The following is a 25,730-nucleotide window of genomic DNA, read 5'->3' on the forward strand; positions in this document are numbered from 1 at the left end:
CTATTTGTTTTTGGCACATTATTATGTTATCATCTTCCTTTTTAGTGAGGCTTAGGGTATTATGGATCTCCGCAAAGCCTGCGTATTTTTTAATTTAGTACTAGCAGATATACGTGCTAGTTATTCATTTAAGAGCCAAAGGCAAGACTTTTCTCCACGGGGAAAGGAGTTATATCCATGAAAAAAGTATAGTGTAAGTAGTTCGCGGAGTATAGCAAATTAAGCTTAATTTTCATAATATACCTATTATGGATTTCCGCAAAGTAACGCCTGCTTCTATCCAATGAGTTATATCCACTCTCCGAGCATGGGTGGAAATTATAAACGTGTAATATAAAGCGGGAGTAAACTTTTCCAATGCCCTGGCTTTAGGAGCTGAACAAGGAAATTGTATCCCTTGTGAATGGAATTAATCGGGGGATACCATTTCTGACTAGCTTACGCAGGAGATATTATTTATTATTCCACGTTATATTATTACCAACTGCGTACAAATGCACGGAGAGTTTTAAAGCTGTTGGACAAGATAAAATCTTATCCTTTCCCCTGGACCCTATGCTAGGGTAGAAAAATTTCTCCTGCCTATGCTAGCCGAGCAACAGGGTAAGGTTACTGGAATTATAGACTATAGGCGCTTGTATTACACAAGTAGTGGACTGACCTTAATGCCGGAGCGTCCCTGCTGTTTGAGCAGCACGTTCTCTGGCTTCATGTCACAGTGGATGATGCGGTTCTTGTTGAGCGCGTGCAGGCACTGCAGCAAACTGTGCGAGAACTTGCGCACCAGCTGCAGCGAGAACCCCTGGAACTTGTTCTTCTTGATGAGCTCGTACAGGTTGATGGACAGCAGCTCGAACGTGATGCACGTATGGCTGCGGAACGTGAACGAGTCGAACATGTGGATGACGTTCATAGAGTTATCCTTGTCCTGCTCACGTAGGTGCTCCAGGATGCGGATCTCTTCTTGCGCCTGGCGGTGGAAGCGCTTTTCATTGCGCACCATTTTAAGCGCCACGTTCTCGCGCTTCTTATGGTCGTAAGCCTTTACCACCTGGCCAAAACTGCCCTTGCCGATCACTTTGAGAACCTCGTACCGGTACGCGATGTGGTCGTGAGGGATATGGATATACGAGCCCTGGTCGTTGTCGTACTCGCAGTTGTTGGGGAAGCCCACCAGCCCCGGGCGCTTCTTGGCGTTGGCGCCGATGAAGTACACCTGCGGATAGTCGAAGATCTCGCGGTGTTCGTAGGGAGTGAGCTTGTTCATATAGAGCTTCATGACCTGCTCGGGGCTGGCGGCGGCGGCCGCCGGCGGGCGCTTGTCCGGCGGCTGTGCGGCGGCCGGCGGCGCGGGCGCCCCGGGCTCCAGCGGCGGCAGGGCATCCCGCAGCAGCGCGCGTCCGAACGCGTGCGCGCTCCCCAGGGGCATGTCGCCGGTCATGGCCGGGCGGCCGCCAGCGCCGCGCGCTTCGCTCGCCGTGGCCGTGCCGACCCACGCTCCGTACACACCCTACACACTGCACCGCACTGAACCTCACCTCACTGCACTCGCACCGCTGCACTCCACCTCAGGGCGCTGCGCGACATTTCACGTGGAGCGGGACAAACAAGCACGCTTCCACTTAAGACACATTCCGTCTCGGACACGATACGATGGAACCGTCACAGATGATACCGTGCGACGCGAACGTGAAACGCAAACAAAGAACCCTTCCTTGCGGGTCGACCCGACGACAGAACCAGAGACTAAATAGAAACTGGTCGCCAGAGTCATTGAACCGTTCGGCTGGCAAAAGTATGCGAGTGCGAAGGAGAGGGAAATACATTTCAGCGGTTTCCACGTCGATTCCCAGAGGGCGCCTTAAAAATTTTGTAAGTCATTTTGATAGACCTAAAAATAAAAAAGACGGTGTTGCCAAGCTATATTTTATACTATTATTGTATCTAAAGAACGCTATTTAAGATAATTAATAAATACAAATAAACTATTTTAATTTATCTTTTCTTTTTATTTTCTATTCCAATACCTAGGAAACTTAGTACTAGAAAAAAGTATAATTGAAATTGTTTTAAACTTAATTGAATTTATTAATATCTTATGAAGATGTTACTCGTAAAAAACTTCAAATTGAAAAAAATTTAAGCTAGGCTCTATTATTTGGAATAGTTTGAAAAAGAATATCCTACATGACATAACTTCCTTATTTTATTCAATATAAATATTAGTTACACTTAATAGTAGAAAAGATCAGCTCGTTATAGGACCTAAGAAAGGTATCTCTTTCCTAGGTTCTCAATATGTTTAAATACCAACTACGGCCATTTGGTTAATAGTAAGATGACGAAGTTCATCATCTATCACATCAAATTTTAAAATAAAATTTTTCAAAATTATCTTTAATACCTATTCCATTTATTTTGTTGTAAATTAATTTCTAGATGACACAGAATTAAAATGTCATGCGCCTTTTCCAGGAAGAAACATAGTTAAAATTATTGAACTACTTTTAGACTTCGACTGTAATGAAAAATTGTTAAAAGAGCAGTACTTATTCAAATCTTACATACTTTAGAATTATTTTTACATTCCATAGTGATTTAATATGTTAACAACAAAATTTTAGTCAAATTACCTAATGAAGTATGTTTGAAGAAAGCACACACCTTGATAGTTATTTACAAGAACAGAATAATGTTACTTTTAATAATATTTTTTATCTATTAATTTAGGTCTCACGCCAGGATGTTCATTGTTTATGGTTTATTTGGATGGTGTCGCCATCTGTTGAGTAGTCATTGTACTTCGGTAAAGAATAGTGCATCATCCATCCAATGTAGACGTCTTTTTTCACTCCCTTGTTTTCTGTCATTTTAGAATCGTAACTATAATAATTTATTTTCGCGAAAAAACATGTACAGAGACTATTGTGTAACCAACCAGTGTATTGAAAAGTTATAAAGATAATTTTTGGTGATAAGAACATGTAAGTTTACTTATAATTATTGTATTGCAGTGATTTCTTTTTGTCATGCCTAACTACTTTGATGCGAAGGAATCGAATCTTTGTATTTCCGGTATACGTATTTATTTAACTAAGATTTACGTTAAAACTACATGTCTCACGTAATTTATAATCATAAACATGAATTCGTAAATGTACAATTATTTTCGGTTCGAAATATTTTTTTTGTCCATATCTGCTTATAATATTGATTAAACCCGTCTAAAGTTCAAATATAAGAGCGTAAAAACGTGAAATACTCAAGGTAATTAGGCATCGATATAATATGCAGTTATATTTTGTCACCATGTAACTTATATGCACATGCTTATAAGTTTATAATGTTTGGACTCTAGCCAGTAGGTATTGTAGTGCTAGTGAAAATATTATTGTTGTGCATATAGCATCAGGTTTTCAGTAACACTGCATTTCTTTATTCCCTCTTGAAGCGATATTCCTGAACATGACAATTATAGTACTACATTTTGAAACAGATACATGTTACCCGGTAGTTAAATGAATTTTATATAATTTGTGTAAGAAAAACGGTACAATGAGTTTATACAATTATAATTAAGCATAAAACAATCTACCGCCTTTTTGGTGTATTGGTTAGTATGCCCCACTAGGAATGACAAAGACCTTGTTTTGATTCTGGGGGTTGGAGAAAGAACTGTGCAGTATTGGTTTTCTGTTTAGCACAGAGCCTGGAAATTGTTGGTGTCCACCCAACTTCTTATAGAATATGTTTAGCCATATGTGCTGGTTAATATCTCTTTCACATGATATTAACAGCTACCCGCCAACCTGCATTGCTGATTACTTGTGTTGGTTTGGAACTATTAACAGTATTAATAGTTCCAAACCAACACAATGCATTTAACCTAGTGCTTGTTAGGTTTAAATAAGCTATAGAAAAATTGAAACACAAAGTATTTTCAATATTAATTATTATTAAGATATCAAAATTGTCGATCATCATCAAAATCAGCACAAAGACTTTCAATAAAAACCAAGTACAATATCAAAATTAAAATGTGACATTTTCAGTGCAGTGTGGAACAATACACAAAATAGCTTCCAAAAAAGAACCAGAAGGTAGATAGATAGACAACAAACTTAATGCCAATTAAAATGTCTAAAAATTCAAGTAATTATCATAGCACATACATTATTATGTTAAAAAAACATCTCCTTTGTTTATAATCCACTGCTGAGTCACCCAGTAGTGCTGGAGAGTACATAAAAACTGAAATTGTATTGTTATTAGTCATCCAAGGGATAATCTTAAGGTTATATAAGCAAAACCAGTTTTATATGCACTGTATAAACTATAGTAAAGTGATTATGAACATCTTCATTCTAAGTTTATAGACATTTCTAGTAGAAACTTCTTCGGGTGTACAAAATCTAAGCTTAACAAAGTGAGGTTTTATCTTTGTCACTGGGGTATTTTCACTTTGTTTCTTTCCTCATTATACAACAAACTCTTCCCTACTGAGCTTGCCATGCCATCTTATAAAGTGTCACTTTATAACTAATTCAATGTGTTGTTTGTGTGTTAATATTGTTTATGTTTCCTGTTGTGTGTACTGTATGTTTCCAGCTAGTTTTTCTGCATTGTTAAAGAAAATTTTATTTTAATGGTTTAAAAAGCAACATAACTTCAAAAGTTAGAGGTGCATGTTGGGATTTGAACTAGGCCCCCCTAAAGTGAACTTTGAGTCCAAACCCTGCTATCAACGATACAGTGCAATTAACCTTAATTCATAATACCTCTCTCCTATAACAGCGGAGGCCTTTGCCTAGGACAGAATATTAATATTTCTAGAATTTGGCTAAAGAGATAATGATGGTGATGATAATACATTATAAAGCAATACTTTGAAAGGGGCTTAAAGAAATTACAATGGAATTTTTTTTTTTTTTTAATAAAATAGAGTCAACACATAAATCCTGTATTAATCAGCTACAATTACCGATAATAAGTATTAAGGGATAGAATGTTGTACGTCACCAGGTTCCTGATGTATAAGCTGTTTGATTAACTAATGATCTAATTCATGAATAAACCAACCAAAGTCTGGAAGACAATAGGATATAAACCATCTAAGTCAGGTGATTTCGCAGTATTTATGTGATTCTTTAGGTACAGTTTTTTTGCCCTACCACCTATATTTAAGGTGTACTGCTTTTTTAGGTATATGTGGACTTAAGTAAAAAGCTAATTTGTATGTTTAATTTTAGTTTAAGTTATTCATCGATGGCGCTATTAGTTCAACTTTGACAGCTTAAATTTCAGAAACCATTCATGATAACTTTGACCAGCAAAGGCATAAACCGGACGATTGCATAAATAGCAAAATCCTCCTCCTACCTATACAAGTTATATCCAAATTGTAAAGTAGGCAGTGCTTTCGTGTACGAAGTGCACACCATTGTATGTGTAGCATCGTGATGAGGAACATGAAAAATGAAAGTTCACACAGGAGTAAAAAAAAATCAAAACGAACATGACTGACGTCGCCGGGCGAAAGCTGGTTGTATCATAATATTATAGATAAGGCCTACCACTAAAATAGTGGGAATTGTATTGGTATTGGGAAATTAGATAAGATAGAAATTATCAGTTTATTGAAGTTATGCCGTGCTTGATAATGTATGAGTCAATCAACCTGGAATTTTTATGACATGAGTTATTTGTCTATGGTATTTCTGGATGAGCAGTCTGGTTGTTTTATTTGATATATTATAAACAGTTTTTTTTTTATCGTTGAATATATAACAGCCCCCTTTAATCTATCCGATCTAACTAATTAAAATTTACTTCACCACTCATAAAAAATTATAAAATTAATTTCTGCATTTAGAGATTTGAAGGGCATAGTCAAAATTTTCTGCTGCCATAAACGACCGCTTTTATTGAGTTGATGCATCCGCACCGCGCTGTGCAGACAATGCTTCTTATACACCAAACATTGATTTAATAATTTTAACTATCTGACATTAATCTATTGATTTGTTTATCTTAATAGTTTTTTTTTATAATTTTTTACCAATTTATGGTATTATTTTGACAGTTTATCTGGGACATTACCTGGTTCAGTATTCTACAGCGAAAAAAGGTCACTGTTTATTTAGGACAGTATAGTTGTAATTTTTTTAATGTGAAATCCCTCATCGCTCATTGAAGAGATTTTAAGCACAGACCATGCTGCTCCAATGCGGTTTGGTGGTGTACTCCACATTTTAATAATCATTCTTTATTTATCACCAAATGAAAATGATTAAGTAGAACTTATCCGCGTTTCATTTCTACTCTAATCCAATATACTTACAATGTTGTATTCTAAAAATAAACATAGATCCACTCAAACTATAGGTACTTTGCGCATTCATATATGCAGGGGATTAAATTATTAACTAAGTTAACTCTTTGTACCAGATGTTTTATGTCTCTTGGCATGAGAACTGAAAACTTAATGGTCTCACTTCGGAAACTTCCCCATTGGACTTATGCCATAGCCACTCCCCAGTTTCACGATTTCAAGGGAAAAGGTTTCTTAAATATGTTATGTTCTAAAAGCTTTAATAATTAAATCAAAACCGGCATTCCGAGTCAGTTTCGGCGATCTCGTAAGAAAATGCATTCAAATAGTTATTTGGTAAAATAATTAATCCCTTAAAAAGCTAACCTCTTACCCGACTAAGTTTGATTGAAAACATTTATTGCCAATTTTCGAGAAACTTCTTCTTAGAGACATGGTTCTGTTCTTTTTTTTTTCGTGCCTTGGAAGCAAACGTAAAGATCTGGTGAAATAATTATAATTATTATTCGACAACATTCAAAAAGCGAAGCGCTCATCTAAGTAAAGAGTTATTGGCTGTTTTTAAAAAAACTATACTACATAGAGACGTTATTATTTATTCTGGTAAGATTACATAAGCCCTCATCACAGCGTTCAATTCCGTTTTTTCGCTTTGCAAGCTATTTGATATGATTGGAAATGGTAATTTTGCTATACTTTATAGTCTGAGAAAACAAAAGGTGTCCGCAGGAGTTTTATTCCTTCACTCTCATAGTCAGATGGGCCGGCAGCTCCGGCATGACCGGAGAGAGATCAGGACCGACAGCTAAACGTGCTCCTCAAGGCACGCGAATGAATTACCAAACTCCGGGCTGGTAATAACATTTTTGATAGAAAAACCCAAAACTCTTCATTGCCCCGACCCGGGGATCAAACCCAAAACCTCGAGTTCTACAGACTAAAAACCTCACCACTAAACCAGCGAGACAGTCTTATAAGCATATATGTATATTGCGTTCGAATACACTCAATTGAACTACCAGTATAACTAGCTATTGAAACTACATAGAATTATTTCAAATGTTACAAAATCCATTTATCTGCTGTATCCATACACAGTATCGATTTTCTATAATTAGCTTTAGCTCTTGAGAAGTGGAACTTAAGTTAGCCTTGAATTTTACAACCGCTTGCACCAAATTTGTATTTACACCTAGACCAAGAAGTACTAGTTGACTTCCTTGCTCACCAAACAATCGCTACTATTCAATAAAAATTCGTTCAGGATTTTAAACGGAAAGAAATGGTAGATTTTTTTTAAAGTTTATACAGCGTGACTTTGTTACGTCTTTCGGCAATGGATCGTAATTCATCGATGCATTTTTTAATTTGATGAACATAGTATGTAATATGTATGATCTGGTTGCTTTTTAAATAGTTTGGATTAGCAGTGTGGGGATGGCCTCTTAGACCTTAGATCTTTGCGCATTCGGATCTTTCGTCGCTTCAGTTTTAAGTTCTCTCTACCATGTAAACATTTTTTGTGTAATGTACGCATCAAAAGTGCCACCTCATGAAATATTTGAAAGTGAATTAATTACTTTAAATTATATCAAACGAGATACTTTAGAACTAATATCGTGCAATCAATGGATTTCTATTCCTTTTAGGCACATAATATATTTTTCCTTAGCTAGTTATAATACAAAGGGCAATAGCAGGTTTTTCTCGTATAATCACGTAATCAATGTGCGTATTCGTGGCGCTTAAGACGTTCTTGCTGCCAACAAATAATTATACTTATCAAAAATGAATTTACAAACAAAACAATCTATAAATATATACCTTTACTAATACAATAAGGAAGCGGTGAAAGCACAGTGGGTAGAAGCCCGAAATACCTTTTGAAGAGCAGAGTTCGAATCCCAGCACGCACCCCTAATTTTTCTAAGTTATGTGCGATTTTAACATCGTGAGGAAATGCATGCGTGAGAGTTCTCCATGGATCACGGCCTGAACCCTCATTGTGGGAAGAAGAGACCCGTTAAAGAAAGTTATATTTTAATTGCTTTAATTAAATGTAACTCCGGAAACTCCATTTAAGGTTGCTTGTCGGGATCGAACCCGGTCCCCGCAAAGGGAGACCGAAGCCTTAGCTATCACGGCTTTTCCACATTTGAAGAATTATATCTATGTAGAATAGAAAAAAACTTTATTGCAATAAAGCACTGAAAGAAAAGACACAAAGAGAACAGTAATAGTAGTTAGTGCTAAAGTGCTAAGGCGGATCACTAATAGTTGTAATATATAATAATATTATTAATAAATATGTATGTAAATATTTATTTTTAGTATATTTATTTAATGTACCACCTATATATGCATCTACAGCTTTTTCTTAATATGCCTTTAGCCCGGAAGAGTTTGCTAATCTTTTTTGCATTTTTTTTCTGTGTTGTGTTCAATAAAAGTATATTCATTCATTCATTCATAACTAATGCAGTAACGCTTTATAATAGATCCAAAATAGCATTAAGCGGACATGTTCTACATTCGCTAGCGAGATAAATCTAAATTACAACTGTCTAAATTATAATCGTGTTTACTCCGGAACTCGCGTTCGCAGGAAGAACGCAATTATGTTAACAGTGCAACTAATAACCACGGGCACAATGTAAGTGACGCATTAAGTAGTGCGTGAACTTACTGTCCCTGCAATTTGTGCCTTCTGAAAATTACAAGAAAAAAAATTACAAATAGACACAATGTAATTCAAAATTCATTTATTTCAAGTAGGCCTAATATAAGCACTTTTGAAACGTCAAGTCTGTCTGTTTGTAGTGATTCTACCACCGGTTCGGAAGGCAGATTCTACCGAGAAGAAGCCGGCAAGAAACTCAGCAGTTGCTCTTTTCCAACATCAACAATTTACATTTTGTATTTTAACATTCATTTTTCTATCTTGTGAGAGCTGAAAGCGGAGCCGGATGCTTCCAAGCAACCTTGTCATTAAAAAATTCATCAATTGTATAGTAACCTCGCTCTAATAAATGTGTTTTAACAAATTCTTTAAACTTGTGCATTGGCAGGTCCAAAATCACCTTAGGAATCATATTATAAAAGCGTATACTCAATCCCACAAATGATCCCTGTACCTTACGCAGACGATATGCAGATGACACTAATTTATGACCATTTCTTGTAAGTCGACTGTTTATGTCCACTTTTTGTGTATAAAGACTAATATGTTGTCTTACAAATACTATATTGTTATAAATATATTGTGAAGCTACAGTAAGTATGCCTATTTCTTTAAACTTCTCACGGAGGGATTCGCGTGATTTAAGTTTATATATTGACCGTACAGCTCTTTTCTGCAATATAAATATAGTTTCGATATCAGCTGCTTTACCCCATAACAAGATTCCATAGGACATAACACTATGAAAGTACGCAAAATAAACTAGCCTAGCTATTTCAACGTCAGTAATCTGTCTAATTTTTCTGACTGCGTAGGCAGCCGAGCTTAGTTTACCCGCTAGTGAATCTATATGGGCACCCCACTGTAGCTTATTATCCAAGGTCACGCCCAGAAAAACTGTGGAAGTCTCTATTTTTAGTGATTCACCATTTATCATTATATTTTTATCAATTTTCTTTACATTTGGTAAGATAAATTCGACACACTTTGTTTTTTTTGCATTTAAAAGTAAGTTGTTAACTGTAAACCAGTGCGACACATGCGACATAACACGGTTTACTTCGTCAGAGTTATCTTTACTCCTATCAGTCTTAAAAATTAGAGATGTATAATCTGCAAACAATACAATGTCGCATGTTCAACTGACATGGTACGGTAGATCATTTAAAGGTAAGGTTACTCTATTGCCGTGTGGTGATGGCAGACCAGAATTATCGACTTCCCGCGGGTGTCGTACGAGGCGACTATGAGAATATAACGGAGAGCGGGCAGCAGCTTCCTCTATTCTACTACTACCAACTACTGCGATCACCAGTCCGCCAGCCCAGCTTGGTGATTATGGGCATATCCTCCAGTTGGGAGAGGCCTTTAGTCCAACACTGGATAATAGGCTGGTGATGATGAAGGTTACTCACTTTGCGCATACCGCACTATGTTGTGCGTGGCATGTAGTGGGCCGGTCAAGGGTTGATGTGATGATAACGCCCTAAGTGTCGCGTGAACTTATAGTCGTAAGCTTTAGTAAATATTAACAGACACAACGCAAGAAAGTACCGGGCAATTGGCCTTAATTGCCCAGTACTTTTAACAAGGGAAATGTCTTGGTTTTACACGACTTCCTCGGGAGAGAGCGTTACGTGGGATTCTTACACGAAACTCTATCTGCGCCACCATCAGTGCGTATTGGGAAGTTCCGGGAACGATTCACTTTGTGCATAACGCACTGAGTGCGAGTGAGAGAGTAAAGTAATGTCAATTCAATGGGAAAATCTCAAGATACCCGCGTTCTCAGAAATCTCCTAGGTATTCGGAATTCGAACTTCAATAATGCATAACACGCTGAGAATAATAAAAATCCATCTTAATCACGCATTGGAAAATAGAAAATCTATCTCCTCCACATATTGGTAACTTCAGTCTTCCTGGCATATGGGGAACTACAAAAATCCATCTTCGTCACATATTGAGAACTACAATCCATTTTCATCATGTATTACTCCCGGAAGTCAGGAATAAGAACACACTGATGCCTTTCCAGTGTCCTTTACAATTAGCACAGCAAAAACAGAAAACAAAAATTTTATACCCCGATTAAACCAAAGCAAGTCAGTGGAAAGGAGTCATTTAAACCCGTTTGGCATTAAGTACCGTGCGGCGTTTAAAACTGTAGGATAATATGTAAAAGTCGTGCTAATGATAGCCATGTATGACGAAAGTTCACAAAGTCCATCTCCGCAAAATCTGCATACGTTCCCTTCCATCTTTCATGATGACAGGCGCAGTAATTAGGAAATTTCTAAACGAACAGACTATTACTGTTCCGGTTTACAGTTCATTCTTTGTTCGTTCAATATCCAAGTGAATAAACCACCTGGGGCGGTTGAATAACGCAATAGCAGACCTATTAATTTGTGTGACTGCGCAAGATTTAGTGCGCAAAATTGCAATGTGTAAGGTGACTAATGTTGCTAGCGTTCTTAGGTGGTCATTCATTTATTCGGGACTTTTCTTAACAATAAGAATATCAGCCCCATCGTTCCCTTTACAAAAATTAATACTTCCTACTTCTCTTATCGTAGCTTAAATCATTTAACTTTAAACGATCAAATTAAGGTTGTTAAACACAACTTCAAATATTGGTACATTGACTGACAATCTTTCCGCGGGTGACGCGGCTAAGCGAATGGAACGGATATCAGACAGCATCGTCCTCTATGCTACTTCTATCATCTACTGCGTTCACCAACCCGTCTGTCCAGCAGCGTGGTGATTATGGTAGGAGGCTTTGGCCGTGCCTAATTACCACCCTACCGACAAAGGCGAACCGCTAAGCGATTAAGTGTTTCGGTGCGATGTCGCGTACAAACCGATTAGGGGTATAACTACTATACTCCCTAACAGGTTAGCCCGCTACCAGCTTAAACTGCATCATCACTTACCACCAGATGAGATTGCAGTCAAGGTCAAACTTGTAGAGGAATATAAAAAAAAACAAACACTTCCGTCGCAGAGATGTTTAGTCCAGCAGACTGTTATAGGATATATATTAATGATGGTGGCAAAATACTCTGCTATATTGAGCTTCTTTGTCCGAGGCGGGTGCGTTTGGAACCTTCACAGCTTTGGCTTAAAGTTAACGAATATAATTCATCACCAAAATTAAAAAAAAAACATCTATAAACTATTGAAAAGAGCGTGTAATTTTGCCTAATTATGTTTTGAGATTTATACGCCCAAATTAATTTTTGACAACGGTACAGACAGAGTATAACAACATTGTCTAAAGTTTAAATTCGTCAACACCATTTCAGACACTGCTGCTAGCGGAACGTTCGTTAGATAAAAATTCAGTGTATTGAATTTACAGCTAAAACAGCGAGACATTGTTGTCACTTTTTTATTTTTACAGATATTTCTCTAAAGAGTATTGATATATAGCTAACTTTACCATATACCCGCGTCCTCATCGTCTTCAATTCTAATCACTAATCTATTTCGTCACTCCTGTCTAGCCGAACCGGGTCTTATCTATTAACTAATTGGGTTATAGCCTTATAAAAGTTCCATATTTATAAGTATAGCCAGTGGGCATTTGATACGTCTATCCAGAGAAAGACATAAGTGTGTGAATATGGCCAATTGGATGGCGATTGCCTGCCGAAAAGTAAATTCTTAGTAAATTATTCGTTGTAAGATTGATATATATTTAATATATGTTTTGGTATACATTTAATAATTATATTTCATTATTTAGAGATCGCTATGTAGCGATAGAGCCGCCAAATTGTATACTTTTTGTTAAATTTTTATTTATAATTTTTCTATGTCGTGTACAATAAAAGTGTATTCATTCATATTTATGATCTATCTCACTTCGATAGCTGTTACCATTGGTTTTCCAAAAAAAGGTCACATATATATGTGTATATATATAGCGATCTTTTTCGTCTCTCAGAATCAGAAGGGGTACCGCGCTGGCCATGTTTGGCATGGTTGATTTCGCACGCCTATGTTAACATTATGGAGGCATTCTCAAGCATGCAGTTTCCGTTCACATGTTTTCCTTCACCGTTTTAGCAAGTGATTTTTAAAAGCGTTTTAAAATGCACATAACTCCGAAAAGTTATATCTGCGTGCCGGAGTTCAAACTTAGTCCCCGAAAGGGAGACTAGGCTATAGATACCGCCCACTAATATGTGTCGTTTATTACTAAAGAGGGTCAAAGTAGAGTAGTTTGTTTAAATAAATCATAACAATGTGTCATGCGATCAGGTGTAAACTCATATCCTTAGTTACGAACGATTAAATTTCTGTGTCACAACTACATGTAACACTGCGTCAACTACTTTAGACACGGTGTCGATGTTAACCTGATTTGAATATTTTTTGAAGAAAAAATTTACTTAATGTCGTATAATTAACTAGCAATTCGCGATAGGTATATAGTTATACTACCTGTTGCCAGCCTTTTTAAGACGTCCGCGATTAAAACGGTATTTTACATATCCCGTGGGAACCACTTGGGATAACAAGTAAACTATGTTACTCTTGGTGTTTTCAACTAACTCTATTCCAAAAATCTGGTCGATTGGTTAGTTAGGGCGTTAAGATAGGACAAACAAACAAAAACACTTTAATAATATCAGTAAGTATGGAAGTCTGGATTATTCGTCTGCGATTTTTTTTCTGGTAATCATGAGATTCTAAGTTTTACTCAACAGTACTGAATGTAACACTTAAAGCGACGTTTTTTAATCCTATATCTTATATATATTAAATGTATATCATCTGCTCACTCAGTGCATACCCTGTGCTTACCCTCAATGCACGCCACTGCACATCCTAGTGAATTCCTAAAGGCCTTGTATCTGAAAATCTGGCATTTTCTCCTTGTCTATAATAGAAAGTGAACCACTATATAAGATAAGGGTTGGGCATTGACGAGCAGGGACAGTCAAATTTACGTCGAACCGAGCCAAGGAAGAGGAGGCATCCTCGGGTCGACGTCTCCCACCTTCCCCTGATGTCGTCGAGCCCTGGGGCTCTTCTCATGGCGAGCTCTCGCGCTCGCCTCGCTCCCCCGGTGACGCCGTAGCAACCCCTCAGGTGGTAATCGGCGAGTGTCCATCCGAAAAAGAAAAGATTGACGAGCACACAGTCTCTCAGAGTTCGCACGGGATATCCGACAGGATATCCCGTGAGCGACAGCTCATGCTCGTCACTGCATCCGAGCAGCATTATTGTGCCGGTCTGAGCGGAGTGGTTGCCGGTGTTATTACAGGCACATGAGGCTTCACACCTACACCGATGGACACACGACGGCACTTCGCAGGACGTTATCCTTGCAAGCCCTGCGAGGTCTTACTCTGTTTCGACTACTTTTGTTTAATTGGTAACTAGCGTACCCAGCCCGCTTCGCCGGGCTAGATTTTGCTTTATTTTAATTAAAACAATAAACTTACATCATTAATTTTTTTTATTTCAGTTTCATAATATATTAAATCATTTATTTCTTATTCTCTTGTCAAGCGGGTGAAGATCATTATCTACACCATGTACACCCAACAGTAGAATATCATCATAGTAAATAAAAGCTGTATTTGACAGTTTGACAGTTCAAAAATAGGAGTGCTCCGATCGTCACCAAACTTTACAGGATTACTCGCCAGGTCAATCCGGAGATTCCCTGAAAGTTATTCCCGGAGCCTATACGGAACATACCCACACACTTTCTCTTTTATATATATAGATATACATTTATTGTTGGAGGTGGGCGTTAATCGTTGCGACAAAGTTTATACTACTGCAACAGTTATCGCGGCACCATGTTTGTTGTGTCAATTCTGTACCCTTACCAATATTCTGAATAAATAAATAAAAAAAAAAATGGTTAACCACTAGCAATCAACTCGGGTAACCTGTAAAAAACTCATTAAGGACTTCCTTATGCAAGATTCCCCACAAAAAGAAATATTTAACATATACACAATGTTTTGTCCACACGAACTGAAAGCGCAGCTATGAATATGAAATTTCGCAAAATGTCATTATAATACTCGTGCCAAATCTTTATTGCCATTCGTACTCAAGGCATAACTTCATATATATTTCCGTTGAACAGCTTCTGGCGCTTGCGATGTCGTTAACGCTGTAATGGGGGGGCATCTGTTAAAGTTAAGTCTCTAAACCGACTTTGAAAAATGAAGGGAGATATAGTTGTACCTACGAGCTACGGAGAAAGGTCAAGAAATCAAAAAGTACGTCTAAATTAAAATTTAGCAGTTGAAAACGTCAAGTCTGTATGTTTGTAGCGAGTTTGTTTGTGTGTTAATTTTTTTTATTCAACTGCAAGAAGTGGTGATAGCGCATTGGGTAGGAGTTCGACTTTACTTTCGGGAGGCCGAGTTCGAATCCCAGCACGCACTCTAACTTTTCTAAGTTATATGCGTTTTAAATAATTAAAATGTCACTTGCTTCAGCGGTGAAGGGAAACATCGTGAAGAAACCTGCATGTCTGAGAGAACTACATAATGTTCTTAATGGTGTGCGGAGTCCACCAATGCGCACTGGGCCTGCGTGGTGGAAAACGGCCTTATCCCTTTCTCATTGTGGGAGGATACCCGTGCTCTGTAGTGGGTCGTTAATGGGTTGATATGATAATGTTGATGATTCCACACAAGTAAGCCCTTGACTGCAATCTCTCCTGGTGGCAAGTGATGATGGTGTCTAAGATGTCAGCGGGCTAACCTATTATTTCTACGCGACATCGTACCGGAACACTTAATCGCTTAGCGGCACGTATTTTTTCGGTACGGTGGTAACGAGCCACAGCAGAAGCCTTCCACTAGACCAGAACTGAGAATATTCTGAAATTATAAATTCCCAAATTGCTCCTGACGGGAATTGAACCCGGGACTACAATTTAAAACAACTGCGCTCACCGCTTCGCCAGCGAGGTCGTCCAGACTTAGATTCAAGCGCTTAGGAAATCACATAGATTTAATGCGAAAATACAAGGATACAATTCATTGTAATGAAACTGATTATGTCCCTCCGTAAGGGCTTATAGGCATTACAAAACAATTTCCCACGAGAATGAATATTTGGGTCCGACCATAGAGATGAATCTGAAAGTAGAGCTACTATTGTATACAGAATAGTTTATCTCGTATTTCGATCACGCGTGCTGTCTAACCTTTTTTTAACTGGCTGTATTTTATTGTAAGGGCCTCTGTGGCCTTTAAGTTAGCTTGTTGACAACGTATAACGAGGTCCTGGGTTTGACTGAATGAATATACTCTTATTGCACACTACAAAAAGTACGTAAAAAACAGAAAAGTATAACAAAACAATGTATACAATTTGGCGGCCTTATCGCTTCACAGCGATTTCTTCCAGGCAACCAATGGCGAAGAAAACAAATACAGAACATTGTTTGGTGGTGCACATATACTCATAAAATTAATATATCAATACTTAAATAAATATATGTTTAATGACTAGTTAATCCAATATAATATGCCATAATCGTGGCATGTAAAGGCGTCTGCCCTGATTATTTTCTCTAATTAATGAATGGATACACTTTTATTGCACGCCACTTAAAAATACAGGTTCAATTTTAAATAACGAGTTTACACGATATGAATCATTACAGCTGGTCAAACCGCTCGGAGCGCCTTGACGGGCCATTAATGCCTCTCTCCTATGAGGCCTCTGTCAAGCAGTGGTACATCAATAGCCTGAGGAAAATGACGATGTTTTGTCTAATATCAAACGTTTAAAGTACGGATTAGTAGTCATTACACGCCTTTGAGAAGAGATAAAGAACTCTCGGGCATGCGGATTTCGTCATGATTTTCCTGTACCTTTAAAGCAATGCTTAAAACGCACTTAACTCCGGAAATTTAGGAAAGCGTGCCGAACATAGAAGTCTGTTCCAACATAAAGGATACAGGCTATCACAGCTTTTCCAGTGTAATTCTGGCGTCTCTACAGACGATCGATTATTCAACATTGTCTTTGTGTTAGCAGTTTACGCAGCCACTTAGTCGAATAAGACATTGATGATCGCTCAACTTAAAAATAAGTGTTTCAGAATTTTTCGGTTTAACAATTAATTGATAGCGCGTAAGTTTGCCAATCGAGCAATAGCCGCTTTACCGTTAAACTAAATCTCTTTGGGTATGACCCACATTGTCTGTTGCCATTCTGACCCCAACCTTCTGCCGTGAACCGTATAACAACCTCTAAACGATTGTTAACCGATAGAAGGAAAATAATACGTAATGTGTAGTAACATACGTGCTATAATACTATATCTGATGTGAGAACACTAAGTGGTACCGTTTAAAGGAAAATATACTCTAGCAGTTCTCGCATAAGTGCTACATTGTTATATTCTCTTTAAATAAAATATTGGTATGTTTATCACAGATATCTGTATGGAGGTAAAAATAGAACGATGTAATGTCGGTATTAGACTAGAGGTAACGAATTATTTATTAATACGGCTATGAAGTCCTAGTACTAGTTGTTTGTCAACTGTACAGTTTAAAGCGCTGATAGCCCAGTGGGTAGGAGCTCGACCTCTCTTTGGGGGGGCCGTGTTCGAATCCCAGCACTTACTTTCATCTTTCTAAAGTTATGTGCGTTCTAAGTAATTATAATATCACTTTCTATAACGGTAAAGAAAAATCGTAAGGGTTGCATGCCTGCAAGTTCTCGATAATGTTCTCAAAGGTGTGTGGAGTCCACCAATCAGCACTGGGCTAGCGTGGTGGACTCCGACCTCAACCCCTTCTCATTGTGGGTGTTGACCCGTGTCCTGTAGAGACCAGTAGACTTTGAAGAAAATTGTTCATATGGTTGTCTTTTCTTAATGATAAGTGAAAAACCGTGCGCCTTAAAATGAAATAAAAACCTGTAATTAGAATAATATCTCACTTTTATAGTAACCTTACTTTAACGTTTCAATAAATCGGGGTACTTAAAACCTCAATTTTTAAAACCACTTTAGGGTGGTAGGAAGAGATCTTTTATAGGGTTTTTGGTACATAAATAATAAAAATAAATGAAATAAATATATCTGTACTAAGCCAACGAAAATAAGAAAATATACTAATTAAAAGAACAATAATAATTATAATAATTACATGTTGTGTAACTTACGACATATACACGTTACATAACAGTATAAACAACGTATATATTGCAATCCTCGATATGAAATAACAACGGTGTACTTGTGATCATTAAAAAGATGAATGATTAAACTTTGACACTCGGCGAATGAATGATATGAGTTAATGCATCGTTCAGACGGCTGCAGGGAATGAGTCATTGCCCGTTGATAATAATTTCCTGTGGATACCAATTAAATCTTTACATGGTACAATGGGTTGGGGCATCTCGGTGCAACTTGCAATGTATGAACTTGATTGAAGAAGAGGAAGAAACACTTTATTGCACGTATAACATACAGGAAAAGAAACAGTAAACAATGTAGACATGCAAAGGCGGCCAAATTGCTGCAAGCAATTTTACTGGCCCAGTGCCGATTGGTGGACTCCACACCTCTTTGAGAACATTATCGAGAAATCACAGCCATGCATTTTTCCTCACGATGTTTACCTTCACCGTTGAAGCAAGTGATATTTTAATTACTTAAAACGCACAAAACTTACAAAAGTTAGGGGTACGTGCTGGGGTTCGAACTCGGCCCCCTCGAAAGTGAAGTCTAGCTTCTACTCACTGGGCTATCACCGCATCTGTGGATTATTGAAATGATGATATTTAAAACTTCGCAGTATCGAAATTAGTATATTTTTACGTTCCAACTAAAACTCAGGCCAAGTTGGCGGCATGTATGTATCTACTCAAGTGTAAGTTAAAAAGGTAAAAGGGACGAAATGTACGGTGTGATAAGCACCTCCGCACCCTAGCCCTTAGGTCGAGAGCTAAGTGACCTTTGACATGGCAACTTATGTCCGTGAAGAGATCTTTTATCAAATTTCACAATTGCCCTTTTTAAAGTTATCCATGACACACCTTTTTTCGATGTGGAGATGGATACAATAATAATCTGATTCAAATTCAAATTGCTTTATTCATGTATGCCTATCACAGTTATGAAGCGTTCATACATATATTGTAAAGGGATGGTGATAACTTCGTTCGCCAACTTAAACCTAAAGCTACGAGGTTTTCAAACGCGCCATGGTCTTAGAAGTTCCCACAACAAACTTAGCCGGGTAAAGTTGATCTATGTTGAGCATCTTAAGCTACGCCTAGATACATTTATTTATTTATTTATTGATTCTTAATCAACAGCGTTACAATAAAATATATATTTATAAATAGTTTCACTGAAATCTAAGGCCACAAAGATTACAAAAACATAACATTTTGTAATAGTACGGTCTCGGATTTAACATAAAAATAATTAGGTAATTTGAATTAATAAATATGTAAAAGAGTTAATAACATAAAAGTGTGAACAAGACGTAAAGAAACAAAGAAAACTATTAAGTCTAATAGATCAGAAACAATCAAATGATATAATAATGTATTTGTGTGATAAAAATGTATTTGTCGCAGCATGTGAAAATGCACATATTTGTATGTTCGTGCGTGCTTGCGTGCGTGCGTGCGTGCGTGCGTATGTGTGTCTACGTGCGTATTTGTGGGTATGTTCACAGAATATTACTTAATGTTAGTAGTAGAGAGCTCAGCCGGGGAAGTACTGGCGCCATGCTTATTTCTGCCGCCAAGCAGCAAATTTATAACACACAAATATTATCGTGCAGTAAGCAAAGCAATAGTTGTGAGATATGTTATACGTCAATCCAACGTTATCACATAGTGCAGGAAACTATATGCGTCTCAAATATAGGGAGTCAGTGGCTGTATTGGGTCATGATTAGTTCATCCTCTCATCGTTGCCCGGAGTAAAATGTAATGGTATTGGAGCTCATGGTCAAGGAAACGAGGTGGCGAAATCCATTGTTGTTGATTCTTGCCATGAGAAAAAACTTGTAAAACTTCTGATAGTGTTCGAGGAAAAATTTTAATCACTAAGCTTGTCGTTTAACTCCACAAATGTCTCATTATTATAAACCCAATTTTGGCCCACTAGGTGGTACGGGGATCCTCTCAGAATGAGGCGGTCGACCGTTGTCTACAACTCTTGCGGACTGGAAGACTTCACATGCCTTTGAGATCGTGATAGAGAACTCTCAGGCATGTAGGTTTCCTCACGCCGCTTAACTCCATAGATGTCTCAATATCATTATAAACCAAATACTCTGCGCACGGGTCTGCTCTCAGAATGAGATGGTAGACCGTAGTCTACAACGCTGTCCAAGTGCGGGCTGGAAGACTTCACATGCCTTTGAGAACGTTTTAAAGAACTCTCAGGCATGCAGGTTTCCTCACGTCGTTTCCCTTCGCCGTTAAGCAAGTTATTAAATTAAAAACACCGAAGCCGCTATCATAGGTGATCACCGCTTCCACTAGGCTATCACCGCATTACTATGTTCCGGTCTGAAGGGCGTGGTTTTCGGTGTAATTACAGGCATATTAGTCCCTCAATAAATATTATAAAAATAGTTATACATTTATAAACAATTTGAAGTTGGCGCCTGTAGGAAACGACGGAATGAACGATCTAAAAAAAAATCCCACCAGCTCCCCAGCTATCTCGTTTACTACAACTTGGTCATATGCCAAAGCGCATACGTAACGCAATACGCAAATATTGTGACAATGTAATATAGAATTTAACTCTCTGTACTCTCGCATTGTCTCGAGGTGCAAGCAAAGCTCTTTTTCAAAAAAAACTCCACTCTTTTGAATTCACCGAAGGAAGAATATATATAAATACTAGCTGTTGCCCGCGATTTCGTATGCGTTTGATTATGTTTCATGATGTGGCATTCAATTAAGTAGTAGATCTAAGAAAAGTTTAAGTATGTAGTACCGCTAAGCATTAAATGAGGGGTTTGCTGCTGCCCCCTGGGAGTTCTGTCCTCTATCTCCAACCACAGTTTGGGCAAAATTAAACACATATTATAACCTCTTTAGTACAAAAATAATTATTAAAATCGGTTATAATTTGTCGGAGTTATGGTGTAAAATCGTCAAACACTAATCCCCTCTCCCAAAGGAACCGAGCTTAATGTCGGGATAAAAGGTACCCAATATTACTTCTAACACTTCCAAAAATATGTGTACAAAGTTGCATGAGGAATGGTTAAGTAGTTTTTGCGTGAAAGCGTAACAAACAAACTTACATTCACATTTATAATATTATACGTTAAGTAGGGATTAGTAGGGATATGAAGCGGTGCTAGTCAGTGGTTAGTGATTCAGTCGTCTCCCTATCGGAGGATCGAGCTATCTCCGGCACTTATGTATACAGAATTAAGAACTTTCAGAAACAGGGCACACGTCTGATATTCAAGCATCAAAAACCACTCCACTTTAGTAGTGTTTCTCGAACAGGCGGTTAGCCACTTCATACCATTTAACAGTTGACAGTCATTATTTTACCTCTAATGTTCTAAAAGGTTTACCATAAAATGGTATGATTTTTTTTAATAAAATTAAGCTTAATTCTCTATAATCCGCGAACAGCAGCAGACTGTTGTAATTTCCAATTTCTTCAATCCGTATACCCCACACCAAACAGAACCTCGGCAATGTACCCTCTACGCACGTTTCGCTCCGAAACCGGAGCATCCTTAGGAGATGTTGACTTTACAATAAATAATTGTTACTTAACAATTATTAGCAAATAAAGCTTAATTTACATAATATATTATGGATTTCCGCATAGTAGTAACGCCTGCTTCTATCCAATATATGTTTTTGCGGGCAACACGCGGGGCGTTTTCCCTTTTTTTGGACACAATGCACTGCATTCAACAATGGTTGAATAAGGGTTTTGTATGCTTTTAATTCTGTGAATAAATATATAGATAGAGTAATAAATTATAACTTTATTGCAACAAAACTCAAAGAAACAATACAAAGAAAAACAGAGACATAAGAACATAGTGTTAAGTTGCAAAGGCGGCCTTATGACTTAAAGTGATATTTTAAAGGAAACCTAAGCGTAATTTCTTTCAGTTAATGAAAATTAAAATGAAAGGTTACCTATTTTTACGTTATATTCATGAAAAGACAAATAAAACAGTGAATTATATGTTTATGGATTATTGAAAATTCTACCTCTAGCGGGATTAAATTGGCAATTAGAGTTTATTTGTCAGAACGCGCTATACTTGGGAACCGATTTAAGAGAGCTTATTTTATTTTCATAGAAGGAAGAAGGAATTTCATTTTCCTCTTAAGGAAGGTTATAGGCTTTAAAGTACCACGCTACTATCTCAAGGCGGGTGGAGCGACGCGGTGGGTCGGGTTATATTGTGTGGAATAGCGGTGGAATACAGTTTTCCCATTACAACCTAGAAATTATTGTTATTTCCAATGCCTGTCGACTATCTAGACTAAGTTGAACTAAATCGTTTCTAGAACTTTCTTACTGTGAAGGTAAGGTGGGTGTGTCAACTGCAGAATTTATTACCCTACGGCGCGTATTATGCGCACTAGATTTCTAGTCATCCGGGGAAACTACTAATCTATTCATTGCCATTTACATCTTGTAACAGCTAGGGTAAGTGGATGTTTTGTCAGCGTTAATCGATATTCTGAATTATAAGCTTCTCTACTTTTGTCAGAGTAGGCTTATATAACGGTATCTTATATGTATAACTAGCTTCTGCCCGCGACTTCGTGTGCGTGGACTTCAGAATTGGGTCTAACGTTGAGCTCGTTAACAATTTTTAATTTTACCACGGGAACTATTTAAGAGTACGGTAAAGGTAGCACATGTCCTTTTAATGACATAGGGGACATGCATACCAAATTTTTCGTAAACAATTGTCAAGGTTCCTTTAGGAACTACTTAAAAGATCGGTATAAAAGGTAGCCTATGTTATTTTCCCTTTCAGAGGCTACATGCATGACAAATTTCATCCAAATCCGATCAGCCGTTTTTGCGTGATTGAGTAACAAACGTCCACACTTTCACATTTATAATATGATAAGTATTTCACTTAAATTTTGCCTTTGACTGCATTCTCACATGGTAGTAAGTAATGATGCCTATTAAACCTAAGGGTATGGGTCGGTTCGGTTTCTACGCGGCATCGTACCGCAACGCTGAATCGCTTGGCGGTACGCCAACCAGACCAGACAATAATTCAGAAATTATAAGTTCCCAAATTGCTCTTGCTGGGGTTGAACCCGGGACCTTTGCTATTAACAAAGTGGGTTCACAGTGCCCACCACTGCGCCAACGAGGTCGTCATGTTTTCGCGGTATATAATATTATGTTTAATATCCGTATAGTACCTACTTTGAGTTCGAACTCAAACTTTTTTCAAAGAAAAAGAAAAAAAACTGAACCTACCCATTGCACCCATGTTATTTTAAACTCAAAATACATTTATTTCAAGTAGACCTAATATAAGCACTTTTGAAACGTCAAGTCTGTCTGTGTGTAGTGACTCTACCACCGGTTCGGAAGGCAGATTCTACCGAGAAGAAGCCGGCAAGAAACTCAGCAGTTGCTCTTTTTCAATATCAACAATTTACATTTTACATTTTAAAATTCATTTTTCTATCTTGTGAGAGATGAAAGCGGAGCAGGATGCTTCCAAGCAACCTTGTCATTAAGAAATTCATCAATTGTATAGTAACCTCGCTGTAATAAATGTGTTTTAACACATTCTTTAAACTTTTGCAATGGTAGGTCCAAAATAACTTTAGGAATCATGTTATAAAAGCATATACTCAATCCCACAAATGACTACTGTACCTTTCGCAGACGAATTATATATTTCGCAGAAATATAAATGCAGTGCAAAAAGAGCATAGCTTTCGTAAAAACTCGTAGGTAATTCATAAGTTTATAGAATAGCAGTGTAAAATAATAGAAAATTGTCTTTTATTAAGTTTTATTCATCTTGGCGAATGGGATCTAAGCGATAATTCATATCGGTAAACGCTATTTTGTCACCGATAGTACTATCGACTTTTATAGCTTCTTTATTCCGTATTTGGTTATCAACCTAGAATCTGTATGGAATCCGAAAAATGTTGTAATAAGTTCGCACGCACGAACAAGAGCAACCTAATTAGTAATTTTCCCATTTACATCCATTTACAACTGTATACATAGTTACACTACTAATAAGTTCCATAGTACATCTGAACGCTCATATTTCAAACGTGTTAAATAATGGATAAACACCATTAGTATGAAATCTGCGCTCATACGATCATATAGTTTTATTTATGTATGTACTAGGTGTGCCATCCCTTAAAAAAATCTAAGCATCCTTAGTGTAAAATCTGCGCTTATACGATCATATAGTTTTATTTATGTACAAGGTGTGCCATACCTTTAAAAAATCGAAGGCAAAAAGTATTCTACTTTTTTATACTTTTGATACATCGCATGTTATTAATCTGTGACTTAGCACTTTTCGTCTACGTTTCTGGCTTCGGTGTTTCCTGATTCATACAACTTGAATGCCTTCAAGCACCCTTAGTGTGAAATCTGCGCTCATACGATCATACAGTATCATATAGTTATCATATAGTTTTATTTATGTACTAGGTGTGCCAACCATTATAAAACTATAAGGCAAAAAGTATTCGACTTTTCTTTATATTCTGAATACATCACATATAATTAATCTGTGACTTTTGCGCTTTTCGTCTACGTTTCTGATACGTACCGCTTAAGCTTGGAACGCTCTTCCGGCTTCGGTGTTTCCTGATTCATACAACTTGAATGCCTTCAAGGCAAGAGTGAATAGGCATTTTCTAGGCAAACGTGCCTCAAGTTAGACCGCATTATTGCTTTAAACCAGGCATTATAGTAGTCAAGCGCAAGTCTATCTAATTCTACTAAGACTTATTTAATACTAGTTGTTGCCCGCGACTTTGTCTTCTTTTGTTTTTTGAGACACATGGACATTAAATTTAGGTGAAGTTGTACTGAAATTTTTAAGTTGTGTATTCTTATAAAAAAAAAAGAAACCATTCGCAAAACAATATCTCAAAAGAACTTCCTGACCAGTCTTAGCTCCTCCTATCACTTACAAAAAATAGTAATCGTTATAGGACGAATCGAAATCGTATTGTTAGTTGATTTATATGCTAAAGGTTAACGAAGAACATTTCTATCATTTTTATATAGTCCTTGTGTAAAATCGTCAAACTTTTTCATCACCTCTCCCAAAGGAATTTCGGAATAAAAAGTATCCTATATTACTTCTATTACCTCCAAGAATATGTTTCCAAAGTTTTATGATGATCGGTTCAGTAGTCTTTGCGTGAAAGCGTACCTAACAAACTTACATTCACATTTATAATATCAATTTAATAAGGATTTAATATTAATTTAATTTAGTAGGGATATTGAAAATATGCCCCCGTCTTCGTGCGCGTTTTCCTGGTTTTTTGACCAACGCGCGGGAACAGTTTAATTTCGCGGGCTAAAAAGTGTCCTATGTCTGTCTCCATGTTGAGGTGGCGCTATCTCTGTGCCAAATTTGGCAATGTTGGCTGGTCTGTAATTCCATTCATAGGTAATACAGTAAAGGGATCCGCTAAGCTATAGCTATTAATATAAGGAAAAGCTAT

The 25,730-nt window shown here is 37.4% G+C and overlaps 2 protein-coding genes across 11 annotated transcripts in view; one reads left to right on the forward strand and one right to left on the reverse strand.

The window, feature by feature from the left end:
- The window catches only part of LOC120634432 (dual specificity tyrosine-phosphorylation-regulated kinase 2), a 214,323-nt gene extending 212,597 nt beyond the window's left edge, over positions 1–1,726 (reverse strand). The window contains exon 1 of the mRNA XM_039904988.1: positions 662–1,726. Within this exon, the coding sequence (XP_039760922.1) occupies positions 662–1,441 (780 nt within the window). The 5' untranslated portion in view covers positions 1,442–1,726. The remainder of the gene's footprint in view (positions 1–661) is intronic.
- A 1,091-nt stretch (positions 1,727–2,817) lies between these two features.
- The window catches only part of LOC120634667 (transmembrane and coiled-coil domains protein 2), a 66,481-nt gene continuing 43,568 nt past the window's right edge, over positions 2,818–25,730 (forward strand). For all 10 annotated transcript variants that reach the window (XM_039905405.1, XM_039905408.1, XM_039905407.1 and 7 more), the window contains exon 1: positions 2,818–2,984. The gene's annotated coding sequence lies outside the window, so the exon portion shown is untranslated. The remainder of the gene's footprint in view (positions 2,985–25,730) is intronic.

The sequence above is a fragment of the Pararge aegeria genome, chromosome 24 (genome assembly GCF_905163445.1).
Source record: "Pararge aegeria chromosome 24, ilParAegt1.1, whole genome shotgun sequence".
Classification (NCBI taxonomy): Eukaryota; Metazoa; Arthropoda; class Insecta; order Lepidoptera; family Nymphalidae; genus Pararge; species Pararge aegeria.